The following is a 17,731-nucleotide window of genomic DNA, read 5'->3' on the forward strand; positions in this document are numbered from 1 at the left end:
TTGCTTTTGTGCGCGTTACCGGGGCTTACAGTAGTAAAGAGAGAGAGAGAGAGAGAGAGAGAGAGAGAGAGAGAGGGAAAGAGAGAGAGGAATTCTCTCATAAGGGAAACACTGGCAAGGGACTGCTATTTGTTGTTACTTACACTGCCGCTTTCCTTGATAATGACCAACAAGAACCAAATAATAGACAGCGTATGACATAAATGTTCTGAACTAGTTTAGCGAAAATTTTTCTCCGTTTGAAAATCTTTGCACACGCCTCTTTAGTGCATCACATTCTGCACAGAAATTAAAGTCATCTTAGATTTAAAAATGTAGTCAGTTGCTGTGCTTCATTTCTCACTATCACTATTCAACATAAGAATAATACGAATATAAACATGACATGATATGTATATTCTTTGGCACTTGTTGTTGTCTCACTCGAGTTTCATAGTTTATTAGGCAGACAGAATTTCAGTGAGACAGCAGCAAACACAAACGAATACATGGCATAATATTTACATTCTTCTACCTTTTCTTTAAATTTATTTACGGACGCACAGGTCTTGGGGCCAGTATTTACCTTTGTGCCTGCAAAGCATGCCTGTGTAGCGCTACATTTATTTGACGGCAGAAGTTAGTCGTGGCGGCGCCTACCAATATTTTTCAGAACTTCCGCTTGCTTTGCACTCGATTCTAAGCCGCAGGCGGTTTCTTGAATTACAAAAACCAGAAAAAAAAGTACGGCTTAGATCCCAGTAAATATGGTATCCAAGGAAATCTCGCGACGTTTTCCAAGACATTCAGTCTGAAAGAGCTGAAAAAAGGTTACTTTCCACACTTCTTCAATAAGCAAATCAAATTACGTAGGGCGACTTCCAGCAAACAAGTACTATGGTGTTGACATTGTGATATGTAAGGCTAGAAAAGCATTCTTAGAATGGCACGCTCAGGAAGTGGGTGAAAATTACAGGTTTGACATCCAGAAGGAATTTTCCGAGTATTTCCATTCTGACGAGATATTGCGCCGCAGCTGCCTTGAATTTAGTTTATATTTCCTGGAAATTAGAAAAATTGGTCCTTTCCAGTACATAATAATTTCTAGTGTTTGTATGGCTATTTACAGGTCAGAATACATTCAGCCTAATTGCTGTAGTCAAACATCAAAAGAAGGAAATGTTCAGCAAAGAGTGAATTGTGTGGTTAAATTCGTTTCCTAGTGTACAAAATGCATTGAACGGTGGAGAAGTTACAAAATGTGGCGCAAATGTTGACAGCTAGAACGCAAACACAAAAACAGTATACCAGTATCACAATTGCTTCTGGCACGGCTGTCCAGTGTATTATTCGCCCGATACTATCGACAACGGTCAACAATGAAACCATGGATCTCTTAGAACTCACACAAGAGTTGGGGTACGCCGGTTGTAACTGTGTCGAAATATGGAGCTGTAGGTGGAATAATTCAAAAGAACGTAAATGTCATGGAACCCCTGAATCCTAGAGATGTCTTTTTCGGAACAAGAACAAAAGCTGCTAAATTCAAGGTATCAGGCAAGAAGCTGCGATATATAGACGTGGGCAGGCTATATCCAACAGTGATGTTTTACGACGATTATCTGTTGGTCATCCCGTACAGATATTGAGGCCACAAAAATATGACGACAAATGATTTCGTTTTGTTAAATGCAAAGTGCATGTGCTTCACGGCTTGTTCCACTCTGGGCATCCAGTTGAGCAGGAACAGCTTTCGTTTGCTCTACATTCGAAAAGAGTAGAAGAAAAGCCTGATAGTAGTTGCAACCATAGTGACGATGAGAGAGCATTTGTACGAACTTTGACAACTATAGAGCTCAACAAAGCCATCGAAAAGGCTGCACAATACAGGAAACTTACGAGGTGTGGCACTTTGAATGGGAAAGTAATTGACTGTTCACAAACTACGTTAAAACCTTCATGAAGGTCAAACTAGTCCTTGGGAAGGAAATTAGAAGTCTAAAGAAGGATACGGTCGAACTATCGAGGAAAAGCAAGACATCACGCACGACATTAACAATACTGAACCGAACGGTGGCAAGCGGGCTGTGGCCAAAATATACAATTCCCTCTGGGGAAAATTCGGACAGAGACAGAACTTGTCACAAACAGAATTTATAGACAACATTGAGCAATGGTACGAGCTCTTACTCGAAATAAAAGAGACAACTAACGTCATACCGATCAACGAAGAAATAACACAGGTCTGAAAAAAAATATTTTTTGGAAGTTGCTTAAAATTTGATAACTGACTGATGTACTTTTCAACAACAATTTCAAAAATGCAATCCAATTTTTTTCTGTCACGTCAGGTTTTCCCACAAAAAAAGCAGTATTTTTGGGTATAGTACCAAATTTTATTTTATTTATAAATAAGTTCTATACTAGCTTTCCCGCACACTTCCACTTCTCTTTAATCTCACATGTCATTATAATAACGCTTTAGCTTTCTGTCAAAGCTCCTCTTATTGCTTCTCCAGCTGTGAGCTCGTTGACGATCACCACTTTTTATCATCCAGTAGTAGTCCACTATCATGTTGACGTTCAGTCTTCCTTGATATATTCTTACCATTTTTTGGATGTCTTGGTGGAATCTTTCGCCCTGCTCTTCACTTACATCACCAAGGTTTTCAGGGAAGTAGTCAAGACGTGAGTGGACGAAATGAACCTTAATGCTCACGTTACAGCCCAGCTTCTTAAAGTTGTCGAGCATGTCTGTGACAATTGTCTTTCAGTTTGGATCTCTCGTGTCTCCTACGAAACCTGTAACACCTAATTTAAAAGATGTCCATGCTGTCTTATGTTTCCATTTTGTCCACAAACTTGGGATCTGTCATTAGTTTCCTAATGTCTGGTCCGACAGAGATTCCTTCCTTTAGCTTTGCCTCGGATAAACCAGGAAACTCTCCACAAAGCTATCTGAAGCATTCCCCTTCTTTTGGCAATGCCTTAAATTGTTTCATCAGTCCCAACTTAATGTGAAGTGGTGGAAGTAACACCTTTTTGGGATCCACAAGGCTTTTCCTCTCAACGTTCTTAACCCTTACCTGTAAGGTTTTTCTGAAGGACCAACCTTTTTAGATGTAGTGTTGCTTTCTATAGCCCTTTGTTGACCAAACGGCATTGAAATCACTTTTAAATCAGCACGTAATGTCAATTTGTGGTCTGAATAGCAGTGTTTGCTTAAAGCCAGTTCAAGGCCTGCGTAACATTGTTTTAAGTAAACCGAATGTCCAACTGGTATAGAAACGTACTTATTGTCGTTGTGTGGAAGTACGGCTTTAAGGCTTTTTTTTGTTTTGAAGAATCAATAAAAAGTCTCCACTCATCAGGAGCATTTTCTATTTTGGAAAGGGCCATAAGTCCAGGGGGGAACATCACCGCAAAACACCATGTCACCTTCTTGAGGGAAGAAAGATATGAACTCCTTTTCCCTCGATCAATACCAAGAAAAGGATTTACCCGGAGCCAATATATGTTTATCTTTTAATCTAGATCCTAAAACCTCTGCCAATTCTATAGAAAGGCCTAGGTCTAAATCGTTCAGTTCAGTTTGTGAGAATGGAATGGGATCGGTTGTGCCAGAATCATTGCAATCTCTGTCTTCTTGCACTGCAAGAACAAAAATAGCAGCCTTCACTATGATTTTTGGGCTCCTCCAAACCATTGGTATTCCATAATGTACGGACTGCTTTTTACGTTGAAAACATTGCCTCAGTTCTTCAACACACACTGAACAAACTATGTGGGGCCCAAGGCTTATCTTGATCACCTAACTTTATGCCAAAATAGGCGAAATATACCTTATCAACAAAATCGGAAATGTTCCTTTGTTGCTATTTAACGGTATAGTTACCACAAATGTAGCACAAGCAATGTGGCGAATTTATACATCCTCTGGTAGCCACTGCCCATAGAACAACTTCACAGCACAAGGAAACAGTCACTAGTTTAAAGCAACAACCACAACATCACGTGAACAGCACAGAGTGAAGAGTAACTGTGAACTGGAGGACAACAGCAGAAGCTAACTGCTCGGTGATGGCGGGGTAAGGGGTAGAGATGGGGGATCCGCTCCTGAACTGATTCATAGAGTTGAATCTTTCAAAGGAGTGAACAATCAGTGATTCAGAAAAAAAGAACGGTAGCTCCAAACGTTTCCCACGGCAGAGAGAGAGAGAGAGAGAGAGAGAGAGAGAGAGAGAGAGAGAGAGAGACGGAGCATATCAGCAGCGCCTCTGCTGGTCACAGCACAGTGCACACCACACAACACAGCCAGCGCCGGCCTCTGCCCTGCTTCTACCTTGGCTGCCTGCATTGTGCAGTGCCCCATTGGATTTTGTGTTTCACATATGCCGTGCCGTCTCTGTGCGTCGTCTGCCGTGTGCAGTGTCTGGCGCAGCTTAACTTCGCATCGCACTGTCGGCGATCGTTTCAGTCGCACATCCTGCCCTCTGGGCAGTTGATGCGAGCAACAGGACAGAGGGCCTCCTAGCAGAAAACATAAGAACTACTTGCAACAACCTGCTCGCAAGAGAACGGACGATTTGTCTCGGAGCGGGTGACTGGTGGCCGTTCACCGCTCCCCCCACCCTCGGAACTCGCCCGCTCAACGCTCACCCCACCGTCCTCAACTCTAGCCAGAGTGTTGAGCAAAGCAACTCAGGTGTCACTATGGTCTCTGTGGTCTTAGTTCACGCAGTAATACAGCTCGCGGCTCGACCTACTCGACTCAGCGCCTCTGCATCGGAGTTCGTCTCTACTGGATATTGTTCTTCGTAGTAATACCGCTATGTATATTACATTATTATGTTATGTATACATCATTTGTTTTTATTTTATTTTTATTTGTTTAAACTGACCAGATTAGGTTCCTGACGACTCCTCTTACTATAGGATTTTTATTATGGACACTCGAATTTACGCTTTAATTACGAGCGAACCGATAAACGTATCGCAAAATAAGATACACCAATATTTTCCTTGTTTTATTCTGCGTAAGGCTATATGCAGCACTTTAGTCCTACAGTCAAATTTATATATATATTTTTTTCTTATTCTGGTACGGATTTTGCGATTTTAGGCGTTTTCGGAAGGAAACGTTCACTTTACAAATATATGGCTTGCGATGTATTTGTACAAGGTTAATGAAATTTTAATACATTATAGCCAAATATATTGTTAATGTAAATCTCAAGTTACAACATTTTCCGATCACCCAAAAAACCACGATAGTGCAAAATAAATCAATAATCAAAAACTTTGTCATATCGTGGAAATTTCAATAAACAATACAAAATTCTTACTCATTATCTGTGTTACTTCAAAATAGTATCAAATAAGATCAAAATACAGGTATAGTACTGGAATAAACCAAGTTTAAAGGGCAATGTGCCTTCCATTTATTTTCTATTGTGAATGAGTGGTGAGTCATGAAAAAGAGCTAGTTCATTTCAGGGAGTGAACAGTTCTGATCCGATCTCTGAAAAGAACAGTTTTGTCCATCTCTAGTAAGGGGCAGCGCGGCAGACAGGCACTCACATGAAAATACTGCTGGTTTCTCCTGATTACTCTTATTTTGCGTATATCTAGTATAAAAATTCACTCACTATAATGCTGAAATATCGACAAAAGTTAAAACTAGAGAAGCAGTATCTGAAATAACTGTACGTGATGGAATTTTTTCACTAATCTTCCCGAAATCAGTGTTGAAAACACTATGAAAACCACTTGATACATTTCGAACGATTTTTATGTCTCAGACCTGTGTAATCCAAGTTATATATCAGTACGATGTCTAAGATCGTACAAGTACCAACCTATTTGTGTCCACCTTCACCACTTCCAACACTAGAATGAGGCCGTACGATATGCTCGATAAATTAGGTGATAAAATTGTGTCCTACGACACCGACACTTGTTTATCTTGACGATGGTACGAATACTGTAGAAACAGTTGCACGCATTGTGAATCGACTGATGAGTTTGGTACAGATGATTACAGTATTGAATGGACAGGAACAGGACCAAAAAGTTGTACGTACAAAACGTACAGAGGTAAACAGACTACCAAAATCACAAGGCTTCACTCTTAACTACCGTAGTGCTAAAGGTTCTGAATATGGAAACAATGGTCGAGCTGGTACATGGTTCACAAGACAAAGTCATAATAACCAACGATATGATAACCACACACAAGAAAACAAAGAACTTTGCAAGTACAGTTATAGGTAAGGAATTTAACTAAAACTACGATAAGCTTATGGCTTTAGAAGAGAATACAGAATAATCGATACACTTCCCTGGGGGTTATCAATTAATAATGAAATAAAATCTACATGTATAAATAGAATACAGCTATGCTTTCCGCGAGATTACAGAATGCATCGATGATACTGATTGTTGGTACAGATTGTTGCTGGATGATAAAATAGAGATAACTGAAGAGACACGTATCAACCAGTAAATAATTGAGGTGACTTAAGCACATCAGAAAATTGCAGATAGTCGCTGGAAAAATGCGCTCGCAGGAAAGTGGTAGCTAAACAGAGACCACGAAAAAGTGCCTGCCGAGCGACGACTGAGCGCTGCCTGGAAATCTCAATAAAGTGGCCACAAAAAAGTGGACGCAAAATGTCGTTGCAGAAAGGTGGCTGCCGTCTTTTCGTCTAAAACATGTGGGTTCGTGCCATACCGCTGCCTTACTTAAAATCGACACGATTTTGCAAAAAAAATGATTGCTAAGAAGTGGCTGCCATCTTTTGCTCAAAAAGATGTGAGTTTAAAGAGACGACCACTTTTACGCAAAATGTTATAAAATTTGCAGTGGGAAGATGCGGAAAATTTTCATGCAGAAACTATGTAAATATTTTTACGAGGAAAACATGTGGAAATGATGAAAATAGTCTTGTCGATACAGTTTTCTTTAAGACCAACAGCGAATTTTTAAAAAGAAAATTGGAAATATTTAAAAGAAAATTTAAGTGGAAATTTTATGAGACAAAAATATTTTTACAAAAAATATTTGGAAACGTTTTTTCAGAAAAAAACGCGTCGAAATATTTTCAAGTCAGGAACACGTCGAAATATTTTCAAGTCAAAAACATGTGGTGTCCCATACCTACGCCTATACTACTGGCATAGTTTGAAACAGTGCTACAAAACGGAAAGAAATCAGGTAACGAAATTTCTAATAAAGCATTGACTCGACAATGCACAGTGAACTGCAGGTTTGTAGATGAGACAAACTTGTCCCATCATTCAGTAAGGAATTTGTTTTTAACATCAACCATTCCCGATCTGAAGATAAATTGGATAAAAGAGGGGACTGACCAATGGCTGGTTAAAGCAAGTTTCTTTCGCTCGTTTCTGGTCTGCGTATAAAAATGATACTCCCTCAGAGCAAACTATCCCTCCTGAAAGGAGTGCGATATTGTGATTTGTATCATTGGAAAATTAAGCCTCTAGACGTTGTTTGCTCCGTGCCTGTAAAACGTATTATCGCATTAACTGCACGTGCACCTCGAAGGAAGACCAGTTTCACGGTTTTAGGTCCACGACAGTGTTCACCTTCGATCTCGATGGTGCGAACCTTTGTGACCACCGGGGCGCGCTGTTTTTCATTTGGTGCTTGTGGTTCAAGTTTATTATCTGTCCTGAACATTTCTCTAATGTCGACGATGTCTATTTTGCTAACTGTAATACGTGTGTCTCATAGGAGGCTTATCTCTGCACATCACGGACACTCACTTTCTGTAGCCCTCCTCATGAAGATGGTAAAACATTAGCAGCTAATATTTTTCCCCATCACAACTGCTAATACTATCCAATGAGCCTCACTGAAGACTGAATTTGTGATCTGGCACTCAAGAGGTTCCCGTGAGAACTTCCATACAGTTGTATACTCATTCACGTGACGTGTAGGTTTCGTTCAATAGCAATGCACTGACACTGTGGCTCCGAACCCACTTCCTTCAGAATCAATTTCTAAGATACGTAAACACCATCAAGAGCAGCAGTTACATTAAATACACATATAAAACGAAGAAATAATTTTTCCTGAAAACTGTAAGCTCAGCTTTATCGAAAATTTCAAAAATGCTTAAATTAGATGTTTTTAGTGTAACATTTGGTTGACGCGGCACTGAGTGTACAAGTCGGCAGCACTCACCGCAGGCGAGAGACGGCCGCGTCGTCAGGAGGCGGCGGAGTGTGGCGGGCAGCCGCGGCAGGAGAGCGGCCGGGGTCGCCGAGCGGCCGAGTGGCGGTGCTGGGACTGCTGGAGCCACGGCCCGCGCTGCAAACAGGGGGCGGCTGTTCAGAGTGGGCCGCAAACGACAGCCCGAACGTAGGGGACAGCGACTGTGCTGCACTGATAGGGCAACTGCCGGGCAGAATTTTGGAAGCAGTTCAAGTCAGCTAGCTGTGACTCGCTTGTGAGGTTATTTGGAACCTAATGTATGGAAGCTGAGTATCACTAACAGAGAGGAGGGGGGGAGGGGGGGGATATAGGGGAAACAATTGGACAAGTTCAGTTATCAACTTACAAGGGTCGTTCATTATGTAATGCCCCACTTTTTCCCCTCATAACGTATTTATTCTTAAGAGTCAGAATTTGGTGACGTACATCGACACATCTTTCCCGTGACAACTGTAAGACTGACACACTCGTCCTCTTCAAAGTGCGTTCCCCGTAGAAAATCTTTAAGCGGCCCAAAGAGATGGAAGTCCGAGGGTGCCAGGTCCGGACTGTAGCGTGGACGGGGCAATGCGTTCCCGGGCTCTCGGACTTGTGTGTGGGCGTGCATTATTGTAATAGAGCAAGATTTCTGCTGGATTCTTGTCCGATTGAATACGTCAGAAGCGGTTCTCGTGTTCGAGTCTTCTCATATGGCCCTGAATTGATGGTTGACCCTCTTGCCATCACATCCACAGAAAAGACGCCATCACAATCCCAGAAGACTGTCACCGTGACTTTTCCGGCAGAGGGGGTCGTCTCTAATTTCTTCTTTTGTCACGAATGAGGGCGACGCCATTCAATGGATTGCCTTTTTGTTTCTGCCACAAAGTGGTGCTCCCAGCTTTCGTGCCCCGTAACAATCCGTGAGAGAAAGGCGTCTCCGTCGACCTTAAAACGCTTCTTTGAATCGTGTAGCCTGCTGTGAGCATTAATTGAATCCATCGTGAACACCACTATCTGAATAGCCGAGAGCCCTGATCATTGCAGACGCACTTCCAATGCTGACCGACAACTGTAGAGCCAAATGTCAAGTTTTGATGCACCGGTCGGCACGAATAATGGCATCTGCACGATTCAGCTTGTCTGGAGCAGCGGCTGTGGCAGGACGTCCCGAGTGTGGCTGATCGTGGAGCTTGTTTCTGCATTTCCTGAGCATGCAACTTTCTTCACCCGTTGCCCAACTGTGCTATCAACTGCAGCATTGCCACGCACTGCACACAAACGTTTATGGCTGTTCACCACGGTTTCTTTTCTTGCGCACAAAAACGCAATAACAGCATGCTGCTTGCAATGTAACTCATATGCAGACGCCATTTTGACGCTGTACTACTGCTCTGCCATCTTCCAGAATGGTTCGAAACTGCAATGGCACACAGATAAAACATCAAATGGGAGGCACCAACAAAGACATTTGTCTATGTGTATATTAATGGCATTTTTAAAAAATTTTAGGCATTGCTTATTGAACGAACCTCGTACAATGAAATACACATGAAGCTTGACACAGATACACAGGAGTTGTTTGACAAACTGCCATTTTGATTAACAGTGGATAACTAACATGCAGTGTTTTCTGACGCCTGAGGGAATGTTGGAGATGATGGCCAGGAATTACAACAGCTATACTGTAAAACTTACATAGAGTTGTTTCGAAATTTGCTTCCGACTAAAGCAGACAGAACCATATACGCATGTAATGTCTGTTGATAGCAGAGGTGATGTACTTCTTCCTCAAACATAAATTTTCATGTTAAATTAAGCTGAACAAAACAGACAGAAGATTCCAGTACAGGCTACCGCTAAAAGAAAAAATGGATTACACAGGATAGGCAATATTGTTTCACGAACAATGTTTATAAATTGTTGAGTTACCAGTAGTGTAACACATTCAAGAAACTCCAAAAAGAAAAAGACTTAATATGAAGCATATGAATCCGAGAGAGAACATGCCGAACAAAGTGAACACCCCACCGTTCAAGATTGTTCCGAAGTTCCTCATCAGTTTGAAGGATGAAGTCCCTGTGAAAAATCACACCTTGAACCATATTTAGAGACTGGTGGGGGGGGGGGGGAGGTAATGGACACAGGAATTGTGCCAAGATGGTTACGGGCACGAAGGGCTGCAGACTGGGCAGCTGAAGCAGTTTTGATCAGCAACGAACCCGACCGCATCTTACTCAGGGAGTCCACTTCGCCAAACTTGTCTTCAATGTGTTCCACAAAAAATAAATGTTTGGCATTGCTGAAAGTATCCACGCCAGTCCTGGTGCAAACCAGATAGCGGGGAAAAGGTTTCGCTACTAGCCGATGGGCGACTCTTCTCCAAGGGTGTAGCCACAGGAGGGAAGGCTGAAGGGGCAGGAGAAGCAGCACTAAAAGAATCAGTTACACGGGGAGAGACAGCCGCAAAAGAATGGCCTGAGTTCTGGATCCGTATGCAGTGTCCGCCCTGATACCACCCACTCCAATCAGGGGCTCTCCTCACGTGCACCACCCAGCCACAGCAAGGGCCGTCTGGCACGGCAGCCACTGCCGGGAGATCCAATGCTCCATGACGACAAGCAACCACTGCAGATGTGTGATCCCTGTGTGTTCAGGGGGCTCAACCAAAAGGGTACATAGTGACCCCACCACACGGGCTGACTATTGTGCTGGCTATGCACCCTAGCATCAGATGATGACATGAAAGAACAGGTGGAATGAACTAGGAGGGCACACATCGGAGACACTAGATAAGGTGCTCTTCCCCAAATGGTTCACACGACGCAATAGAAATTTAGTAATGGAGGCCAATCCCCAGAGGGGGACCAGGGAATGCGAAAAGGACGAGGTGATTACGCAACAAAGCCAAATTACAAAACCAACATAACCAGGAGGATAGTGGGGCCAACATAAGCAAGGACACCAAGAGAGGGAGAGGAGAGGGCAAAGGGGAAGGAGCAAGGAGAGGAAATGAGGTGAAGGGCAAGGAAATGCAGCCCTGTAAAGAAGGATGGCTGCACTAGCTTGGCACCCCGTGCTCACCACACACATACTCACGAAAGAATCGTGGGGGTATCAGACTGGAAATCATAATCTGCTCTTTGGAGCTCATGGTCTAGGAGTATCGTCTTTAATTAGCAATCAAAAATGTCGTCAGTGCTGGGTTCATTTTGAATAAAAATCGTCAGCGTTGGCAGCCAAAGACTTCCGGCTTAAGACGTAACCATTACTCAGTCAACAGCTTAGGCGCATCGTCTTTAATTAGCAATCAAAAATGTCGTCAGTGCTGGGTTCATTTTGAATAAAAATCGTCAGCGTTGGCAGCCGAAGACTTCCGGCTTAAGACGTCACCATTACTCAGTCAACAGCTTTGTCAAAAGTGGGTGGAGGAGCAGACAGGTGCAGGGCATTCTCTTGCCATTGGGGTTGGAAGCTTCCACTTAAGGCAAATGAATCGGCAATGATCAAAGGCATGAGGATGCAGAAGACAATGGAAACCACTGCATTAGACACAAAGTGCATCGACAGGAGATGTGGCCGGTAACCGACAAAAGTATCATCATGATCTTGGCAAGAGATTCCTGACTAGTGCCTATTTGGATACCTGGGGGAGACTGCCAGAAGTGACGTGACCATGAGAAAAAGATTGAATGACCAACGAAAGGATGACATTATACGAGTCGAGGCGTGGAACATAAGGAGTTTGAATGCAATAGGAAAGCCAGACAATTACAAAAGGGAAATGCTAAAGCTCGATCTGGATACGGTGGTGGTCACTGAGGTGAAATGGAAATAAGGCAAGGACTTCTGGCCAGAAGAGAATAGGGTAATGTCCACAGCACCAGAAAATGGCGGAACAGGAGTAGGATTCATTATGAGTAGGAAGGTAGGGCAGAGAGTGAGCTACTGTGAACAGTTCGGTGACAGGGTTCATCTGAACAGAATCGACATGAAACCAACACCAGCACAAACAACGAGAGTTCAGGTATACATGCCGACATCACAAGTTGACAATGAACATGTAGAAAAACTATGAGGGTACTGAACACTTAATCCAGTATGTAAAGGGAGATGAAAATCTAATAGTCGGGTGGGGGGGGGGGAGAAAAACGCAGTTGTAGGGGTGACAGTAAAAGAAAGGGTTACAGGAGAAGATAGACTTGGTACTGGGAATAAAAGAGAAGAGAGACTAGTTGAGATGCATAAAAAATTTCAGCTAGCAATAGCAAATACTCTCTTCAAGACTCAGAAGAGGAGGAGAAGGTACACATGGAAAAGGATGTGAGACATGCGAAGATTTCAGTTACATAGCATATTCAGGCAGAGATTCACATGTCAGATACGGGACTGTTAGGGGTACTCAGAAGCAGATACGGATGCAGATCACAATTTAGTAGTGATGAGTAGGCTGAAGTTTAAGAGACTAGTCAGGAAGAATCGGTGTGCAAAAAAGTGGGATATAGTAGTACTAAGGGATGAAGAGTCTCTGTGGTTATAGATACTACCATAATTAACAGCTCAGTAGGTAGCATAGTTGAAGAAGAATGGATATCTCTTCAAATAATCACAGAGGCTGGAAAGGTAGAAAGCAGCTAATTGCAAAGAAACCGTGGGCAACAGAAGAAATACTTCAGTTGATGAATGAAGGAAGTACATAAATGCTCAGGGAAATTCAGAAATACAGACATACAAGTCACTTAAAAATGAGAAATAGGAAGTGCACAGAAGCTAAGGCAATATGAACACAAAAAAGAGAAGAAATCTGAAAGGAAATGGCTGTTGGGATCATTCAACATATAGAAAAGCCGAACAAACTTTGGTGAAATTAAAAGCACAGAAGGTAACATTAAGACTGTGACTGTTAAATGCACAGAAGAGAGCAGTTAGTAGGAAATTCCTGTATGATGGGGAAGACTTGGCTAATGTCGTAATAGAAGGAGAAACAGGAGTTGATATGGAGAAGATATGTGGTCTAGTATTAGAGTCAGAATTTAAAAGAGCTTCAGAAAATTTAATATTAAATAAGGCACAAGGAAGATACAACATTCCATAAGATTTTGTAAAATGATTGGCGAAGTTGTAACAAAGTAACTATTCACATTAGTGTGTAGAACGTGAGTCTGGTAATGTACCAACTGACTTTCCGAAGAAGATCATCCACACAATTGCAAAGATTGCGACAGTTGACAAGTGCGAGAATTACCGCATCATCAGTTTACCAGCTCGTGCATCCAAGTTGCTGACAAGAATAATATACAGAAGAATGGAAAAGAAAATTGAAGTTCTGTTAAGCGTCAATTGATTTGACTTTAGGGAAGGTAGAAGCACTAGAGGCAGTTCTGATGTTGCTGTTGATAATGGAAGCACAACTGAAGAAACATCAAAGCAGGTTCATAGGCTCTGTCGACCTGGAAAATGTGTTTGACAATGTTAACTTGTCGAAGATGTACGAAACTCTCAGAAAATTAAGGGTAAGCTGTAAGAAGACTCATAATATTCAATATGTACAAGAGCCAAGAGGGAACATTGAGACTGGAAGACCAAGAACAGAGTGCTCGGATTAAAAAGTGTGGAAGACAGGGACGTAGTCATTTCCCCTACTGTTCAATCTATACACCAAAGGAGCAATGACAGTAATAAATGGAAGGTTCAAAAGTGGAATTAAAATTCAAGATCAAACGGTATCAATGATAAGATCCACTGATGACATAGCTATTCTTAGTGAAAGTTAGGAAGAATTACAAGGCACGCTGAATGGAATGAACAGGCTAATGAATACGGAATATGAATTGAGATTAAATCAAAGGAGGAAAACTTAATGAGAAGTAGCAAAAATGAGAACAGTGATTAACTTGCCAGGATTGATGAGCACAAAGTAAATGTAGTTAAGAAGTCCTGCTACCTACACAGCAAAATAAGCGCTAACAGAGGGAGCAAGGGGTGCATCAACGAACAGTACCACAGGTAAAATGGCATTTCTGGCCGAGAGAAGTCTACTAGTATCAAACACGGGTGTTAATGTGAGGAAGAAATTTGTGGAATTTATTTTTGGAGCACAACATTTTATGGTAGTGAAACATGAACTGTAGAAAACTGGGAAGAGAAAAGAATGGAAGCATTTGAGATGTGGTGCTACAAAGAACATTGAAAATTAGGTGGACTGGTAAGGTAATGAGGGGATCTCTCCACAGAATTGGCAAGGAAAGGAATATATGGAAAACATTGAGAAGAGCAAGGGATAGGATGATAGGTCATCTGTTAAAACTTCCTTTGTGCTAGAAAGCTAAACAGAGCAAACACTGTAGAGGAAGACACAGATTGAAACACTCAGAAAATAATGGAGCACGTAGGTTGCAGGTGCTACGGTCAGAAGAGTGATGGAAAAAATAAGAAAAGATGATGAACAGCAGCTTGCTACGAATGTAGAGAAATGTAAGTTGATGCGGATGAGTAGCAAAAATATCGTATCAATATTGACGCCGTGGGAGATATATCAGACTCCAACAGATGGGATATGAAATGAAATCTGCTGTACCCTAGGAGAGGAAAACGTGGGGGGATTCGCTGAGTGGCCTCTGGTAATGCCACGGACGATTTGAAGCAAGACAGAAGGGCATACATTTGGCACCCGCTCCTGCAGCATGCACTGGAGCGAGTTAAAAGTACACACCATTCCTGCATGTTTGTAAGGGGAACGTGCAGCACATATTCCAGGCGTTGGCTGAACAGAGGGGAGAAGGAAATGTGGCTGGAAGGCCCAGCATTGTGTGCGACCATGTTGTCTTGTTGACTGCATTATTCTTTTATTCTTTGGTTCAAGTGGCTCTCAGCACTATGGGACTGAACATCTGAGGTCATCAGTCCCCTTGACTTAGAACTACTTGAACCCAACTAACCAAAGTACATCACACGCATCCACACCCAAGGCAAGATTCCAACCCGCGACCACAGCAGCAGTGCAGTTCTGGACTGAAGTGCCTGGAACAGCTCTGCCACAGCGGCAGGCCTGTTGTTTGGTCACGGAGTGTCTGGGCAGCCCCTGTGCTTAGACCATGTTTACTGCACACACAACCATATGCTACTCTCTGGAGCCTGGCATATTTCATATGGTGTACCACCACTGTACTGTTTGGGGGTAACAAAATAAGTTTTGTACTGAAGTTGCTGGCCTATTGCACAAATATACTGAGGAACTGGAAGCCAATTACTGCCGTACTGTCCTATACCGTGTGACGCACGCTGTGGCAATGTGACGGTGACACCAGATCTCGATTACCCCGACTGACACATCGCACTTCTGAGTAGCCATTCTGTGCTTGTGGGACAGACCTTTAACGCGATCATCAGTAGTGCTCCAAGGCCGTCACCTAAGTCAGCACCTCACGGGATGTTCGAGCAGTAGCTGGCAGTCGCAGCTTTCACAATCAACCTGTGCCCAGGTCTGGCTGTCAGCTCTGGAGAGCCGCCTCGGCCGTTGAATGCATACTGTGAGGCGTCAGTGTGGCACTCATTTTGCGACACTAGTATGCTTTACTGTGCCTAGAAGTTGTGCCAGGTCAGTATCTGCCACACGGGTACAAGATAAATACGAAACTGAATACGTTGCTGTCCTCCTCGACGTGTCGCAGAATACTAAAATCTTTCTGGTGCTGAGCAACATACATAATAATCTTCAACTTCTCTTTATGCAGCATGGTGTCAGTTGGAGCTATCATACTGTGCAGCAGTGGTACCGAGCAACTGATGGCTACTTTTAGTAAAGCTGCCCAACATCACAGCACAAGCATTCATCTGGTCGGCTACAAACTGCACCCATCACTGTGTCCTTTTTGTGCCCACAGCAGTAGTCTCACTTGCTAGGTACACTATCAAAGGATCTGTTGTTCAAAGGCTTGATGCCAAAATCTAGATGAATGGGCTCTACACATGCTTTATAAGAGAGCTAATCAAATGAGGACGGATTTCTTCAACACTGAAATTATTCCCTCTATGATTTGTTTACTTAACATAACTGCTAACAAAAAGAGCTGAATATGGAGCTTTGATAAACCAGTCATGACAGAACAATGACAGCATTGTGAGCTATATGGACACACACACACACACACACACACACACACACACACACACACACACACACACATTATTGTTAAAGACAGAATAACGTCTTGCCCAGGGCTCACCTGGCTTCTGCTGGTGGCTCACCAAGCAGCCGACTGACTTCGACGATGTCTTTTGGGTACTCGAGCACGGCGTCTGCCCAGCCCTGCGTCGCCATTGCTTTGTAGTCGTGGGCCCTTATGAAGTGGACGGCGGCCGCAGTTAGGCTGGGGCACGAGTGCCTCACCGCCAGCACAGCTGCAGCCGCCGCCGTCTCCACCTCCAGCTGCGCCGCCACCTGCTGTTCGCAGGCGGCCTTCAGGGCGGACAGGCCGTATTTGTCGGCTGCCGTCAACAGCTCCCGGGCCGTGTTGGTCAGCTGGGGTGCCTGCAGGGTGTACATGTAAGACAGCAGCTGCCTCAGCACCGGGCCCTCCACGTCCGCGATTCTGACTTCACCGCAGCTGGCCTCCAGTGTGTCGTGCTGGAACATAGCTCGGAACACGGGGCTCCTCTCTTCCAGGACCGCGCGGTGCGCCGCCAGCCGCGTCTCGCCCGCCACCAGTGTGACGACCGCGCCGTCGCCCGCATCTAGCAGGGCGCCCAGGTCCACGGCCGCCGTCCTCTGGACCTCAGCAGCTGCCGACATGGCGGAAGGTCCTGAAACACGGCGCCACCGAGCCCACCTTAAAAGGCACACTCGACACTTGTACGACGCACATGCAGACCAGTACAAAAGCTGCTAATTTTTTTTGTTTTTTTTGTGGTTTTGGGGCGCACAACTACAATGGTCATTAGCACCCAGACTACGTTAGGAATACACCGCAAGGCACAAGGTTAAAACAGCAACTAAAAGGGAAAACACGATAAAAGACAGATTGACAGGCATAGGATTAAAAAAACAGCATAATCAAATGTCCTTAGACAGGTTTGTCAAGTGGATAAAACGAAGAACGCGAGCAGCTGCTCCTTTAAAATTCGGACAGGACGTTAAAATTTGGCATACCGTCAGCAATTCCCCACATGGGCAGAACGGCGCCGGCGCAGCCATCAGCAGATGGCGATGGCTGAACCGGTAGTGTCCAATTCGTAACCGGGCCAAAATGACCTCCTCCCGCCGAGAAGGGCGTAAGTGCAGCCCAATCGGCATACCACAGCGATAAAATGCGCTGACAAATGACCCTGCTACAATCCCATGAAGGGACACAACAAGAAGCTGTCCGAGGCTGGAGGACCGCAGCCTTGGCCACGGCATCTGCAGCTTCATTCCCAGGTTTACCGACATGGCTAGGAACCCACATAAAGGTAACCACAGAACCGTCGTCCGACAGCTGCTGAAGAGAGCGTTGGATCCGGTGCACGAAAGGGTGAACCGGATATGGATCACTGAGG

The 17,731-nt window shown here is 43.8% G+C and overlaps 1 protein-coding gene across 1 annotated transcript in view; it reads right to left on the minus strand.

Moving 5' to 3' along the window:
* Positions 1-16,988, minus strand: part of LOC126108357 (speckle-type POZ protein-like) — a 33,272-nt gene extending 16,284 nt beyond the window's left edge. Inside the window, exons 1-2 of the mRNA XM_049913571.1 lie at positions 16,423-16,988; positions 8,189-8,314 (exon numbers count right to left, since the gene is read on the minus strand). Of these exons, the coding sequence (XP_049769528.1) occupies positions 8,189-8,314; positions 16,423-16,988 (692 nt within the window). The remainder of the gene's footprint in view (positions 1-8,188; positions 8,315-16,422) is intronic.
* Positions 16,989-17,731: the final 743 nt, after the last annotated feature.

This window comes from Schistocerca cancellata, chromosome 11 (genome assembly GCF_023864275.1).
Source record: "Schistocerca cancellata isolate TAMUIC-IGC-003103 chromosome 11, iqSchCanc2.1, whole genome shotgun sequence".
Lineage (NCBI taxonomy): Eukaryota > Metazoa > Arthropoda > Insecta > Orthoptera > Acrididae > Schistocerca > Schistocerca cancellata.